We start from the raw sequence: 15,858 nt of genomic DNA, 5'->3' as shown, positions 1-15,858 counted from the left end.
CAGATCTGGGGAAGGACTAGAGCGGATGCTTGTTATGCAAATTAGGAATTCCCTAGAGACATCCATAACAAGGTGAAAACTTTGGAAGTAGTTGCGTTTTCAGAAGTGACAAAGTCCACCTATCACATGCAGGCCACAATTCCTAACCTCCAGGAGAAGCAAATCACTTGCTTCCACAAGAGGAGTCTTTAAAGCGTCTCTAGCCCTAGCTGATTTGGCTCAGTAGAAAGAGCATTGGCCTGCAGACTGAATAGCCCTGGGTTCGATTTCGGTCAAGGGCATATACTTTGGTTGCAGGCTCATTCCCCAGCCCTGGCCGGGGCGTGTACAAAGGCAACCAATTGATGTGTCTCTCTCACATCAATGTTTCTCTCTCTGTCTCTCTCTCCCTCCCACTCTCTCTAAAAGTCAATGGAAAAATATCCTCGGGCGAGGATTAACAAAAAAATAAAGTGTCTCTATCCTAGGAAAAGATCAACTAAAATGGGGGTTCTTGTGATCACCCCTGCACCCCACCTTGCCATGCAGAAGATCTGTGCTCAGCCATGTGCACGCTAAACACCCTGTCGAGAGGCCATGGGGTACAGTTGGGAACATCATGTGCTTAAGAATCAGGCTGGGTTTTCATTCTAGCACCGCCACTTTCTAACTATATGTATTGCAGAAGTTGCTTCAACTCTCATCTCCTTCTTCTGTAAAAGCACAAGGCAGTAACGAAGCATAAACCAGTTAATATACATGAAGCAGCTAGCACTGTGCCTGGCATTAAGAGACCAATATTTGAAATGCCTTAAAATAAATAAGCTGTGTTCAACTAAATTTAGGAAGCATCGAATTAGACAAAGTTAAACACATTTCTTGCCTTAAGAGTGTCTAAAAAAAACCCCTATTATCCTAGTGTGCCTTGTGAGAGAGGGATTGAGTATATAGTAGTTCCCAAACTTATTGGATCTTGGAACATTTTTTATGGCATAAAGTATAAACAGCACTGGGAATACCAATTTGAGGCAAAACCTAATAGACCTTAACAAATGTTTCTTGTCTCTCTTCTCCCACCCAGATTTTTTGCTTTGGTCCTTGTGGCTACAAGGACATCAGAAGCATACTTTGGGGTTTTGAGATTTTATAAAATACTAACTTCAAAAAAGGAAACAAGTGATTCAACATGTATTGACAACATCCTCATGATTGTTGTTTATATTGAATTAAAAACGGTGTGAGACTTTCTCAAAAGGGTTCACCTATCAAAATATAAGTGCAGCTAAAAAAAGAAATTAAAATATGTGACCTTAAGAAGTAAAAGATTTCCTCTTACTGTCATCTGGCATCTTTTTAACGTCTTTGTATTATTTCCTGTCCGATTCAGTAGATGGCACTGCAGAGTTAACATAGAGAAAATTCGATGGAGTGAATGTGTGAATGTAGATTCACCCTGGGGTGACTAGCCTGCCTTTTTTTTTTTTTTTTTTTTTTTTTTTTTTTTTTTTACCCTCTTTAGTATTTGATGTTGTCTAAATGTCTAAAAGCCAAAAGAGGAGCTTGAATAATTTGCTAGATGAGAAATTTTTTCTGACCCTCCTGGAAACTACCTGTATATCTTACGTCTTTGGAAAAGAGCATTTATAGAATCCCATAGATCTGGAAAGGCAAATATAGGGCCATCATTTAGCCACTAGCCCAGACCCCACCCATATCAGACAATGTTAATCAATCAGATCATACTTTCCCACAGGACCCAGATGCCACCTCTCAAGCCTTTCCCATCTACTTCTCCAAGCAGCTACTACAATCTGTCAACAAAGACACCAAATAAGTGCCATAGAATTCAGAGATTTTCAAGATCAAATCCTAGATATGACTCAGGGTTGTTAAGAAACTGATCCAAATGTTTCCCAGATGCTTTATGACAGAACCAGGACAGGGATCCAAGCTTCCTGACTCTCACTCAAATATCACATGATCTCATCATTTATGAAATATAACTAACAACATAAACTGATGAACAAAAACAGATCCAGAGACAGAGAAGCATCGATCAGACTGTCAAACCTCAGAGGGACGGTAGGGGAGGGTGGGGGTAAGGGGAAGAGATCAACCAAAGGACGTGTATGCATGCATATAAGCCTAACCAATGGACACAGACAACACGGGGGAGAGGGCCTGAGTGGGGGGGAGCAATGGGGCAATAAGGACTCATATGTTAATACCTTAATCAATAAAGAAAAAAATCAACAAGATAGTTTCCTCTCTAACTAAAGTACATAGTATGCTAAACTTTTACATATATAATAACAAAGTCATCAGATGAAGCAATAGACTACATGTAACCCCCCCCCCCCCCAAAAAATGGGCAGGGTATCTGAACAGACATTTTTCCAAAGAAAACACACATCTTGCTAACTGGGCTATAAAAAGTGCTCACCATCATTAACCATCAGGGAAAGGCAAATCAAAACCACAACGAGATATCACCTCATACCTGTTAGAAAGGTCATTATCAAAAAGACAAATGTTGGTAAGGATGTGGGGAAAAAGGGAACCCTTGTGCACTGTTGGTGGGAATCTAATTAAGTAGTCATTTATTTAACCATAAGTGAATCACTCACAGAGAAAAAAACCTCAGTTACTCTTTTTTTGCAATGCTTTCTACTAGTACAACATGAATATAACCTTTTTTTGCCTTAATTTAAAACTGGCACTACCAAATTTTTGAAGTATATCATGATTTCTTTCTGGCTTTGCCTCCATGTAAACAGAAAGATGGATTCTACACTGACATGTCCTATAATTGCTGCAGAGCTTATAATATTTACATAATAAATTGGAGAGGAAAAAAATAGCTCAGTTCAATTGGACCTGAGAATAAATATGCATAATTACATTTGTCCTGATTCTGTCATCTTATAAATATATAATTGATATTCATGATCTTGCCCATAAGCCATAAAAGATCAATTTCCAAAATTAATAGAATGTTCATTCTCCATAAAATCTTAGCGCTTCATTGTAGCTGATTCACTTGGCTTTTTATAATATGTAAATTAAGTTCAGAGTTTACTATAGTCCTTGACAGCGATAGATGACAGTTATAGGCAACCAATGATAGATGAGAACAGTTGCCATAAAGTGACCATGTTATTTAGGAGAGTAAAGTACAGACATAATTACTATGTCCTCTAAACTGGAAAGCACCCAAGAACCTCTTTGGCAGATGCCTAAAGTGGTGAAAATTAATCCATTGGTCAGCATATCATTTCCCAAGGCTTCCATAACAAAATCCCAAACACGGGGTACCTTAAACAACAGTAACACGTATATTGGCTCATAGAACTGGAGGCTAGATGTCTAAGATCAAGTGTTGACATCCCAAACTAGATTTACTATCATCCATCTGAAATTCTCTTCTTTGTTTGGCTCTTGTTTATACTGGGGGCCTTGACTTACGTGTGTCCCGACTAACGAGTTTTTTGAGATGCCAGCTGTCTCTCCACCGATTTTTTGCATTGAGTTGATAGAGTAATTTGAATTAACGAGCTCCTTAACGAGCTCGGTCTCGGAACGAATTAAACTCTTAAGTCAAGGCCCCACTGTACTGTTACTATCACCCAAACAATGTTTCAGGGTTTTCGTTGTTTTTAAAGTCTTTCTCTCCATCCCCATCTCGTCATGTCCATTTCAACTATAGAGTTTCATACCATCCCACCTTCTGACCCTGGCCTGGCCTCCATTATCTCTGGGTCTTGACAACTCTAATAGCCTGAATTAACCCCTCCCCATTCCAATTCTTCCTACATTAATATCAGAGATGTCAAAAATACAACTCTGAAAAATATCAGGAAACAGATAATGTCTTTGGGGCAAATCATAGATTCAGTTCTTGATGGAGGAATTTTTATTTCCTACTCTTTTCCAGATACTCAGATGCATCATCTTGCATATCACCTCAGTGACAGCTAAGTTAATTAACAGCTAAGTAAATCGAGCACATATCATATGCCACGCACTGCACCAACAACTTTACCTTAACTTACCCTCACAAATGAAAAGAGTAAGTACTTTATTGTTCTTATTTTATAAAAGAAATTGAGACCCATGAAGAAACTATGGCATTAAGAAATCGAGTCATTTACTCAGGATCTGACACTGAATAAATGGCAACTAGAATTTGAACCAGTAAGTTTCCAGGATATTTTCTCTTAACCATTAACATACACAAGTCCATAGCAATCATAGAAGGTCATTATTACCAACACCATTTCATAAACAAGGGACAATACCACAGCCATAATTCAGTCCAAGTCTGTCTAGGAAACTCTCAGTTGCCCTAGTAGTAAAAAATGTCCACCATATGTATTTTGCCAGCAGTAAATCTTTGGAAGGCAGGAAGGAACTGATGAAGTGGTGCCCTTATGTTTGGGTGGTTACTTACAAAAGCCATTTATATCACTTCCCAGCCTGATTTACATGGAATCCATCACCATTTGTTACACCTCTTAAAAAGAAGAAAAAAAAAGTGTTCATTCATCTACATCATCTCTCATTAGAAAACACTTTCGTCCTACCAAAACAGGAGAACCAAGATGGCGGCATAGGTTAACATCGGAGTTTGCTGCCTTGAACAACTACTTCAAAAGTGAAACTAAAAGACAGAACGGACATCACCAAGAACCACAGGAACGCTGGCTGAGTGGAAGTCCTACAACTAGGAGGAAAGAGAAACGCATACGGACACTCAGAGGAGGCGCAGTGCTGAAGTCAAATTCTGAGGTGCGGAGTGCACGGAGCGGGCTGGCGGCGGAGGGTGCGGTTGGCATTTTCAATCCGGAGGGAGTCGCAGACTCTGAGCTCCAGATCCGGGCGAGTCTTTAGGGACCCAGACTCAAACGGGAGAAGCGGGACTGTCTGGCTTCGGTCAGACCGAGTGCAGCTTTCTCTCTGAGCTTTGCAGCGGGTGCTGGGACTCAGAGAGGCGGAGCCCCTGGGGACAGGACTGAGAGCCGCCATAACCGCTCTCTCCGGCCCACCCTGTTGATCCTGTGCGACCCGCCCCGCCCAAGCCCTGCACAGAGGCATTTGCCGGATAGCCTCAGGCAAAGGCTAGATTAGCACCTCCCTAGAGGACAGAAGTTCTCTCACTGCTGACACAGCTGATTCTCATAGCCACTTGGCCTGGAGGTCAAACCCTCCCTGGTATTAGCTACAACAAGGTTTAACTATAAGACTGCGAACAAAGACCACTAGGGGGTGCACCAAGGAAGCATAACAAAATACGGAGACAAAGAAACAGGACAAAATGGTCAATGGAAGATATAGAGTTCAGAACCACACTTTTAAGGACTCTCAAGAACTGTTTAGAAGCCGCCGATAAACTTAATGAGATCTACAAGAAAACTAATGAGACCCTCGATGTTATATTGGGGAACCAACTAGAAATTAAGCATACACGGACTGAAAAAACGAATATTATACAGACTCCCGACAGCAGACCAGAGGAGCGCAAGAATCAAGTCAATGATTTGAAATGCGAGGAAGCAAAAAACACCCAACCGGAAAAGCAAAATGAAAAAAGAATCCAAAAATGCGAGAATAGTGTAAGGAGCCTCTGGGACAGCTTCAAGCGTACCAACATCAGAATTATAGGGGTGCCAGAAGATGAGAGAGAGCAAGATATTGGAAACCTATTTGAAGAAATAATGACAGAAAACTTCCCCCACCTGGTGAAAGAAATGGACTTACAGGTCCAAGAAGCGCGGAGAACCCCAAACAAAAGGAATCCAAAGAGGACCACACCAAGACACATCATAATTAAAATGCCAAGAGCAAAAGATAAAGAGAGACTCTTAAAAACAGCAAGAGAAAGAAACTCAGTTACCTACAAGGGAATACCCATACGACTGTCAGCTGATTTCTCAACAGAAACTTTGCAGGCCAGAAGGGAGTGGCAAGAAATATTCAAAGTGATGAATACCAAGAACCTACAACCAAGATTACTTTATCCAGCAAAGCTATCATTCAGAATTGAAGGTCAGATAAAGAGCTTCACAGATAAGGAAAAGCTAAAGGAGTTCATCACCACCAAACCAGGATTATATGAAGTGCTGAAAGGTATCCTTTAAGAAGAGGAAGAGGAAGAAAAAGGTAAAGATACAAATTATGAACAACAAATATGCATCTATCAACAAGTGAATCTAAGAATCAAGTGAATAAATAATCTGATGAACAGAATGAACTGGTGATTATAATAGAATCAGGGACATAGAAAGGGAATGGACTGACTATTCTTGGGGGGGAAAGGGGTGTGGGAGATGCGGGAAGAGACTGGACAAAAATCGTGCACCTAGGGATGAGGACAGTGGGTGGGGAGTGAGGGCGGAGGGTGGGGTGGGAACCGGGAGGAGGGGAGTTATGGGGGGGGAAAAAAGAGGAACAAATGTAGTAATCTGAACAATAAAGATTTAATTAAAATTTAAAAAAAAAAGTGTTCATTCATCTACATCATCTCTCATTAGAAAACACTTTCTCCAGTGTAATTATTATTTTATTAAACATTCTATTGAATATTGACAATTTATGCAATACTTATTGAAAAATATAGAGGGATTATTCAGTCCTTTTTGAAGATATCACAGCATCCTTAAAACTAGACAGAGTACAACAAACAAAACACAGACACTTTGTCACAAGAAACAAAATCTTCTCCAGCAGAATTCTCCCATCAACCCAATCCCCTGTTTTTCCACATTCTCCACTAATTTCAGGAGTTTTCTTCACATGGTTTGGCTCCAAGAAGCAGCAGCCACAGACACAGATTGAGTCTATGTTTTGACATGAACAGACCAGATCAGCCTCTTGATGGTGTTCTTTTATGCTCCAAAGAATCTGTGGTATCTGCAATGCAGGTATTTGTTCTTACATTTACACACAAACTGCAGCAATGGAACTGCATGGGTTGGAAGAAATGGCCGTTAGTGACAAAACAGGTTTCTGTGGATTGTTTGGGGCCAAGAGTACTGAACAGAGGACTGGGTGCAGGAGGATCATCAACAGGTAATGCCAAGGCCGTCTGGGCACAGTTGCAAGTAAACAATAGGGAATCACTGGCCAACTGAGGAAACCTTCAATGGGAAGCTTGGGGTTGGGGGGTGGGGGAGGAAGGGAGAAAATCATTCAAAAACTTTTCTGAGTCATGAGAAATACCTTTAAAAAATCATATCATGAGTTCTAATACAACTTATCTGTCTGGGGTCAACTACTTTGAGAATTACCTGCTCTTTTAGGCCTCTGAACTTTTTCACTAGTTACTGGGAGGTCGTTAGGGAAAATGAGTGCTACACATTTGAAATCCTGATTAGCTAATTCTCCAGCAGTTCATTTCCATAGAAACAGTCTGCAGAGGACTGATTCATTAAAAAATGTTCCAGGTTCACTCTAATGCATGTTCAAGTCCTACAAACATGGGCGTTAATATTATCATTATTTCTATGACTCTTTTTCAAGCTTTGAAGTTTGTTTTTGAAATATTGATTTTTCCCTAAAATGTGGAATCTTTTATACACACACAAAACATGACTTGGTTTCTGGAAGTTTATTTAACAGCCTTGGGGCAACTAGTTAACTTGGATAACTTTAAATGCAATTAGCACTTTCCAGCAATCAATGTCAGATTGTCCTATCTCATTCTTTTGGACATTGGGCTGGGTATTTTGTAATGCCCCAACGTAACTTCAAAACAGCTTTTTCCAAGTTGTCTGAAGCCTCTTTTTCAAAAAATTAGAGTACCCAACACAGAGGATATACCTGAAGATTACTGGTTTTTCAATGCCTCCCCAGAATTTATATTTTGAATTGATTATTTTCTCCTACAAAATAGCCACCTTTTGATAATTATACATTCATCCAAAATATGGTTTCACGAATTGAGCTCACCAACTGTCATTGTACCAGACACTTGTGCAATGCTGAGTATGAGAATAGGTCTTAATAAATATGTCATAATTGAATGGGTCCATAACCAAGTGAGTGAGTGAGCGATAGAAGAACATGAATTTAAAGCCTCCCCTTTGAGGACTCCCTTCTAAGTCAACATCACTTTCATTTTAATATCTACACTAAAAGCAAAGCTTTGTGGTTTGGGGGGTAAATTGGATAAGTGAGAATGGTCAAAAATCACTGAGAACAAGTCTTGGGAATAAGAGATACAATTGAGTAGGATAAGGGCACTTAGGGAAACACAAGGCATAATCCAAATATTACAAGTCTCACTTTCTGTAAGTGGGCTTTGAAGGCAATTCCAGAAATGATTTGTGCATCAATGATAAACCTGGATTGGGCACATCAACCCCAGAGTGACTGCTCTGAAAGGCTGTGTTCGATACAGAAACACTGGCATGCTAATTTTCATGCTACTTTCTCTAACGGGGCTTATATATTTATGGTTGATATTTATATACTGTTCTTTAAATGTAACTGACAGGAAAGGTCGAGTAGCTTTATGCTAATCTTAAATCCATAAAATTTTATGTTTCCCATCTGCAAAATGAAGGGTCAAACTAGGTGATCTCTCTAAGCTTTTCCAGTGCTAACATTCAATAACCCTATAAATAAATAGTTTAAACATTGTTCACACATCTTCAACCACTCTTACATTTCAGAGGCTTTATATGGGGAGAACTGTTGCTTTAAACAGCCACAAGTTCCCAAGGGAAATCATGCTGTAGACCATGAGGTAAAAATTGCTAGAGCAAGGTAAATGGAACACATACATATCACATACATACACACACACACACACACACACACACACACACCCCTCTGTCCCATTAGCAGTAAACTCCAAACTGGGACAACTATAGAAGTCATCAGAATAGTTTACATTCATATAAAATCAGTGACATAATTTATACAGAGCAACACTTTAAATGCTGTGCCAACTTTTCACTAAGTAGTTACAACTTCAAAATCAGAGGAAGTGCTTTCAAATGAAAGTATGACAGCGGGCTTGAGAAAGTCCTGCTTCCGGTTGTGTCCAAAGTATCTTATTCTGTAGATCCCAGGCTTGGCAGTATCTGGAATATGCCATTGTATCGTTGCATTGCTATGACCCAGTAATCCCTTGTGCCAATAGAAACTGTTGGTAGGAAACAAACAAACAAATCCAATTTTATTCTTAAAAAAAAAATGTGTGGTTAGAAAAACATATGATTACTCATTAAATGAATATGAACAAGGCACTAGTCTAGATATTCAGAGTATAGCAATGAACAGAACAGAGATAAATCCTTCCTTCCTAGAGAAGGACCTTTAGGGAACAGCCATTTGTAGAAATACCTTTGCCTGTTCCATCTTCTAATGTCCTAAACTCTAGCCATCCCAGGAAGGCTTGTCTGATATTCAGAACACGGATGTCGCCTGCTTAGAACTGCTATAGCACCCTTTAGCCCTTGTCATCCTCGGCGTTAACTGACGCTTCTAATGGCATATGTGCCAGACTCCATTCTGAGGACACGGTGGTGAGCAAGACAGACATGGTCCAAAGTTTCTGTGTTTCTCAATGATAGAAGAAAAGCAATGAGCAAGTAAACCACAAACAACCTTAAAACTGATATGTGAAATCAGTAAGACAGGTATCTCTAAGGAGGTATCATTTAAACCGAGCCCGCACATGTTTAAAGGAAGAGGGTACAGAGAGTGCAAAGTGTCTGAAGCAGGAACAAACTTGCTACAGCCAAGGAACAGGACGCAGGTCAGTGGAATTAGGACAGAGTAAACTGTGGAGGTGTGGTTAAGATGACAGAAACAGACGGAGTCAAAGCACATTGGTCCTTATAGACCAGGACACGGGGTTCAGATTCTCTTCCAGATACAGTGAGACAGGATGCGCTAATTGACTGATATCCTCAGTTATGTAGAGAGTAAATCCCCTGAACTCAACATTCAGTTTCTCAATAATAAGCTTGGTGCTCTTGAACTGCTGCTGATGAACAAAGCAGAGAGCTAGACATCATCTCTGTGTAGACTGCTATTCTGATTTGGGGCTTCTGAAAATAAATCAGCCTCTTTTTACTATCTGTATAACCTTATGTTAACAATAAATATGGATTTACTCCTTGTTTTTAAGCCACCTATACCTTAGAGCAGTGATGGCAAACCTATGACACGTGTGTCAGAGGTGACACTCGAACTCATTTTTTTGGTTGATTTTTCTTTGTTAAATGGCATTTCAATATATAAAATAAATATCAAAAATATAAGTCTTTGTTTTACTATGGTTACAAATATCAAAAAATTTCTATATGTGACACGGCACCAGAGTTAAGTTAGGGTTTTTCAAAATGCTGACACGCCAAGCTCAAAAGGTTTGCCATCACTGCCCTAGAGTCCTAAAGATCAGAGGAAAAAGGTATGCCCATATTTAGGTATGGCTATCAAATCTCTATTTTCAGTTACCCATGTGAACCAAACCAATATGCAAATAATCACTCAGTTTAAGGTGATCTGAATTAGAAACAAATTGCTAAAAATGTCCCCCGCTTCCATGCCACTATCCTGTGGTGAAATTTGTAAGATTGGGAACAGAAACATTGTCTTATTTTAGACACATTTTTAATCTTCAAAATATCTAGTCAGCTCAGGCATTTGGTAACAACAGGCACAGCAATGTGTCTTTTGAAGACCCTGAGCGTACTTTTTTCTGATGTAAACACTCAGCTCCTGTGTTTTGTAACTCAAATGAAGAATCCTGGACCATATATAAACACACCATATTTGTTGGGTATAGACTGATTCTTTTTCCAGAAGGAATGCCAGGCTCTACAGAGCTCTCTCATCACCTTCACCCAGCACCCCTTTCAACCAATTTGCAAGAAGGCTAGACAGCTTTTAGGAACAATGTCTTTGACTATGGGAAAAAAATGAACAGATGTTTATGAGAATGGAGGCCATAACCTCATTAGCACGTAATCTTCCAGAGGCACACACCACCGTTTTGTAGAAAAACAGAATCAAAATGAGGTCTAATAAATCAACTAAATATGGCCGGGCAGCTCCTTGGGAATTTGCTATCATTAATACCATGTATTGAGCCAGTCTTCCCATTTGTCTTCCCTACAGTACTAACCAACTGTTTTCAAGACCTGAAAGACAAAATATTCAATAGACATGCTCACCGAGTCTCCCAGGAGGCGTCATTATGTACCACCTGCCATGTCGCTGAAGCATCCTCATATTTCTCCACAGTGAGGAAAGTCTGATGGGTCTGAAATGCAATTAACAAAACTGATCAGACACTGAACAGTCACAGAAGGACCCTGTCTGTGAATATTCCCCTTGTTGACTTGGTGCTAACCTAGCAATACCTTGAGTAAAAAAAAATGTATTAGAATTTCACCCAAATTCTTATTGTGTTCCTCTTAACATTCGATGCAATACCTGTAGAATGTTAATTTACCCAGTCTATTAAAAAACCATGACTTTTTAAAGAAATTTGAATAAAGCATAATTTCAGAGCTGATAGCAAATTTTGGTAATGAGGACAGAGAAGAGACAGAATAAAACTTGAGATTTCAAAAAGGCATAAATCAAACCTTTTCATGACAGGTTAATTGACCCATATTCCAAGAGTTTCCCTAGTCACCTCAAGATTTAGGAGGGAAAAAGGGTCTCCTCATCTTTCCAACTCCAGGTATATGAATTATTAGTAAATATGCCTTCCCAAGTGAAAGAATTGAAAAGAATGCATAAATCCTCTCTATCCTTGGGTGCTAAAAGAAATTCCTATATTTTCTCATGGATTTCTAGAAATCTCATCATAAGCAAATTTTATTTTCCCTTGGAAAATGGCTATAATAATTTCTTTCAGACCAAGAATCCAGCTTCAGATAAAGCACAGATTTGAATAATATAACAAATTAAATGCTATAAAGGCCATAAATCTCCATTTTGCCACCAAAAAAATCTTATATTGTTGTCCTTAAGGGCATGATTTGTATCTACTCCACCTTTCTCCATCACAGCCCATGATACCTGCCATTTACAGGTATTTGAATCAACTTCTGCTGAATGGATCACTTACTTACTGATGGGCTAGGGGATTAGTTCAAATTATTTCCTAGTTAATCAACTGATGGACTATATTCAATAGAGAAGTTTTTATAACCATGGTTATGTGTAAAGAGAGCTTCTTTGGCCAATTAGAGCAGAGGGACATGGGGGGGGGCGGGGCGCAGTGCTTTAGATGGGGTAGAAAATAGAGTGGGCTCTAGCTCCTAAGTCTAGAGTACAAATCAGAGAACAAGTCTTGGCCACTGCATATGTGAATTATATGACTATCCTTTCCGCACCTCCTAACCTTAATCTCTTCCAGTTACATAATTAGTTAATATTTAATAAAAGTTACTTAATCTCTCTAGGCCTCAGTAAAATAGGGACAATAAAATGTAATTCATTGAATAGTAGCAAGGATTAAATTAGATTCACATGATGATGTACATAAAACACTTAGCCTAGTACATGCAAATAGTAAGCTTTCAATAAATAGTGGTGAGGATATGATGATTATTACTAATAAAGGGTACTGGAAACTGTTTTACGCTGAGTCCCAGAGCCTTCTTAGGAAATAATTTTATTCTCACTCCAGTGCTTTAAGCATTCTGCTCTTCCGCTTCTCCATGGCGATAATGATGAGAACATTTCTCCACCCTAAGGATATCAGGTGATAGCTACTCCTGCAGTTTTACTACAACACTTTGCCCTCCTCAGAAAAATGTTATAAACATGTAAATCTCTGGCACAGATTGAATACCTAGAGAAATTATTTCAAACAGGTATATGTTAATTATCGAAGCAGAACATTTTCCCCAATGCCCTTTAGATAATGCCATATTGCCACAATTGTTATCACAGCAATAATAATATTTTAATGAACAGAAGTGGGAAGGCTCATTTGGAAGAAAGGTATTTGGGTTTCTAAGTGACAATGGGCCCTGGGAAGAATGGCTTATCAATAGAGTGTCTGACCTTGAAATCACTTTCATATACCCATTCCATTTTTTCTCTATATTTATTTGTTCTTTGAATTTTTATAACTAGAACGTGTCTGGTTATTGCTTGTGTACTTATAAGAACACTCTAAGGGAGTTGCAGAGAAGTAAAATTACTTCATTTTATTAATAGACATATAACATATATACACTTCATCATATATACTTATGATAAAACAAAAAGGTATGAAATGATATGTAACCTACTATTAACAGTGATTACTTCTAAAAAGGTTTATGAATAGAGGGGTCCTTTCACATTCTATCTTAAGCACTTTTATACTATCTGTTTTCACATTAGGGATGTGTCATTTTTTAAGATTAATAAATAACTATCCTATTATAGTCAGTAGCAAAGAATAGGAAATGGACGATGCAAGATAAAGTAAAGTGCATGGATCAGGGCTCCAAGCCAGGAGAGTGTCCCCACTCAGAGATCCATGATTATCTGTAACAGTAGAGGCAGGACCTGAGGCAGCAGTGTAGGCGGGGAGGAGCCAGAGGGAGCAGGAGGGAGCCAAAGGAACACTGCACTCTTGGGCCTTTGATTATTCTACCAAATGTAGTTGAATTTTTAGAATGGAATACATAAACGAGATTTTATTTAAATTTACATCTTCTCGGGAGACGATGTCATTCTCATTGTGCTATATTTGGTCCTAAGTAGAGCCAGCGAAATGTTTTCTATGTTTATTTTCCAGACTCAATTCCACATTCCCTGTTCCCACTAAAACTTCCCCCACACCCGCAAAATCCTCCTATTGTTAACAAAAGGGATAGTCAAGTGCATGAAAGGCTAAATGGTGAATTTAAATTTATAAAAAGAATCATTGATGCTTACCCGATTTTCTGCTGAATTCTTTGGGTTAGCACCTACAAATGTAACTTCAGCAACTTCTCCCTGAAAATAAAAATGTATTTTATGAGCTCTAATAAAAGATTTTTTTATTTTTTAAATATTTTTATTGATTTCATAGAGGAAGAGTGAGAGAGGGAGAGAGAGAGGAAGAGAGAGAGAGAGAGAGAGAGAGAGAGAGAGAGAGAGAGAGAGAGAGAGAGAGAGAGAGAGAAGATGATGAGAATCATTGATTGGTGCCTCCTGCACACCTCACATTGAGGACTGAGCCCACAACCCGGGCATGTGCCCTGACTGGTAATCGAACTGTGACCTCCTGGTTCATAGGTTGAGAAATATTTGGTCTCTGCCCCATTTCCTGGCACACAGCTCCTAAAACCTTTGGAATCTCTCAAGTGATGATCTGTTTGTATGCTAATGAGATGACTTGTGATGGAGGGCTTCTAACTAATCTCAGGATGAAGGCTAGTTGCCAGGGGAATCAACCATGTGGTCAGAGGGTTGCAACTTTCCACTTCAACCCACTGAACTCTGGAGAGGGGAAAGGGGCTGGAGGTGAGTGAAAGACTCATGGCCTATTATTTAATCAATTAATCCTCCATAAAAAATCTCTAAAGCACAGGGTTCAGAGAGCTCCCAGGTTGGTGAACGCATGAAGATGCTAGAGAGTGGCATGCTGAAGAGGGCTTGGAAGCTTTGTGTTCCTCCCTCATATCTTTCCCTATGTATCTCTTCCATGTGGCTGTCCCTGAATTTGATCCTTTTATAATAAACTGGTAATCTAGTAAGTAAGCTGTTTTCCTGAGTTCTGTGAACCATTCTAGCAAATTATGGCACCCAAAGAGGGGGTGGTGGGAATCTCCAATTTATAGCCAGTTGGTCAGAAGCACTGGTGACAACTTGGATTTGCCATTGGTGTCTGAAGTGAGGGGAGGGATGCAGTCTTGTGAGACTGATCTCTTAACCTGTGGGATCTGCACCAACCCCAAGAAGACAGTGTCAGAATTAAATTGCATTGTAGGACACCAAGTTGGTATTTACAGAAAACTAGATAATTGCTTGGTTTGGAGAAAACCTCCACACATCTGCTATCAAAAGTATTGAGAATAGAGTGTTGAGAAGAGAAACAGAGGGATAAAAGTACACTAAACTATAACCTAAGCTCCCAACTTAAGAAATAAGAAAAAGAACAAAATAAAATCTAAGCTTGCAGAAGGAAGGATAAAAAACCTGAGAGGAAAATCAATGAAATAGAAAACAGAAAAACAATAGATAAAATCAATGAAGCTTAAGACCTTTGAAAATACAAATTACCAAATTCAGGAAGAAAGAGTGGACACCATTACTGACCCTACAGAAATTAAAAGGATTATAAGGGAATATTATAAGCAACTTTGTCCCGACAAATTAGACAATTTCTATGAAAGGGGAAAATTCCTTGAAAGATGCAAATTCTTAGAAAGACACAGATACCCAAAGACAATAGAAAATCTGAATAGGCCTATACCAACTAAAGGAAATGAGTTAATAATTTAAAATTTTGTCATAAAGAGAAGCCCAGGTCCATATGGTTCTGCTGATAAATCTCATCAAATATTTGAAGAAGAAATGATACGAATCTGCACACATTCTCAGAATATACAGGAGGGAACACTTCCCTACTCATTCCTTGAGACCAATGTTACCCTGATACCAAAAGCAGATAAAGACCACACATGAAAAGAGTCTGCAAATATCCATCATGGAGATGAATACAAAACTTTTTAGCAAAATATTACCAAACCAAATTAAACAATACGTATGCCATACCTAATGAATATTTATTTAATATCTGAAAGTCAACTAATGCAATACACCATATTAATAGAATGAAAGACAAAAACCACATGATCATTTCAGTAGACATAGAAAACCATCTGAAAAAATCCAACAACCATTCTTCACAAAAACTCTCAGCAAACTAGG

At 39.0% G+C, this 15,858-nt stretch overlaps 1 protein-coding gene across 17 annotated transcripts in view; it reads right to left on the bottom strand.

Annotated features, from left to right (window-relative positions):
- The window catches only part of ASAH2 (N-acylsphingosine amidohydrolase 2), an 85,493-nt gene that overhangs the window by 577 nt on the left and 69,058 nt on the right, over positions 1 to 15,858 (bottom strand). For 15 of the 17 annotated variants that reach the window (XM_036336749.1, XM_036336746.1, XM_036336745.1 and 12 more), the window contains 3 exons: positions 13,879 to 13,938; positions 11,166 to 11,254; positions 6,521 to 9,127 (listed from right to left, as the gene is read on the bottom strand). In XM_036336749.1, coding sequence (XP_036192642.1) covers positions 8,938 to 9,127; positions 11,166 to 11,254; positions 13,879 to 13,938 — 339 coding nt within the window. In that variant the 3' untranslated portion in view covers positions 6,521 to 8,937. Of the gene's footprint in view, positions 1 to 1,315; positions 1,376 to 6,520; positions 9,128 to 9,327; positions 9,539 to 11,165; positions 11,255 to 13,878; positions 13,939 to 15,858 lie in introns of those variants that run through there. The other 2 variants (XR_004972197.1, XM_036336747.1) reach the window with 2 other exon arrangements.

Source organism: Myotis myotis, unplaced genomic scaffold, assembly GCF_014108235.1.
Source record: "Myotis myotis isolate mMyoMyo1 unplaced genomic scaffold, mMyoMyo1.p scaffold_m19_p_15, whole genome shotgun sequence".
NCBI classification, from domain to species: Eukaryota; Metazoa; Chordata; class Mammalia; order Chiroptera; family Vespertilionidae; genus Myotis; species Myotis myotis.
The sequence above is the reverse complement of the archived record's forward strand: the minus strand, read 5'-3'. Positions and strand labels throughout refer to the sequence as shown.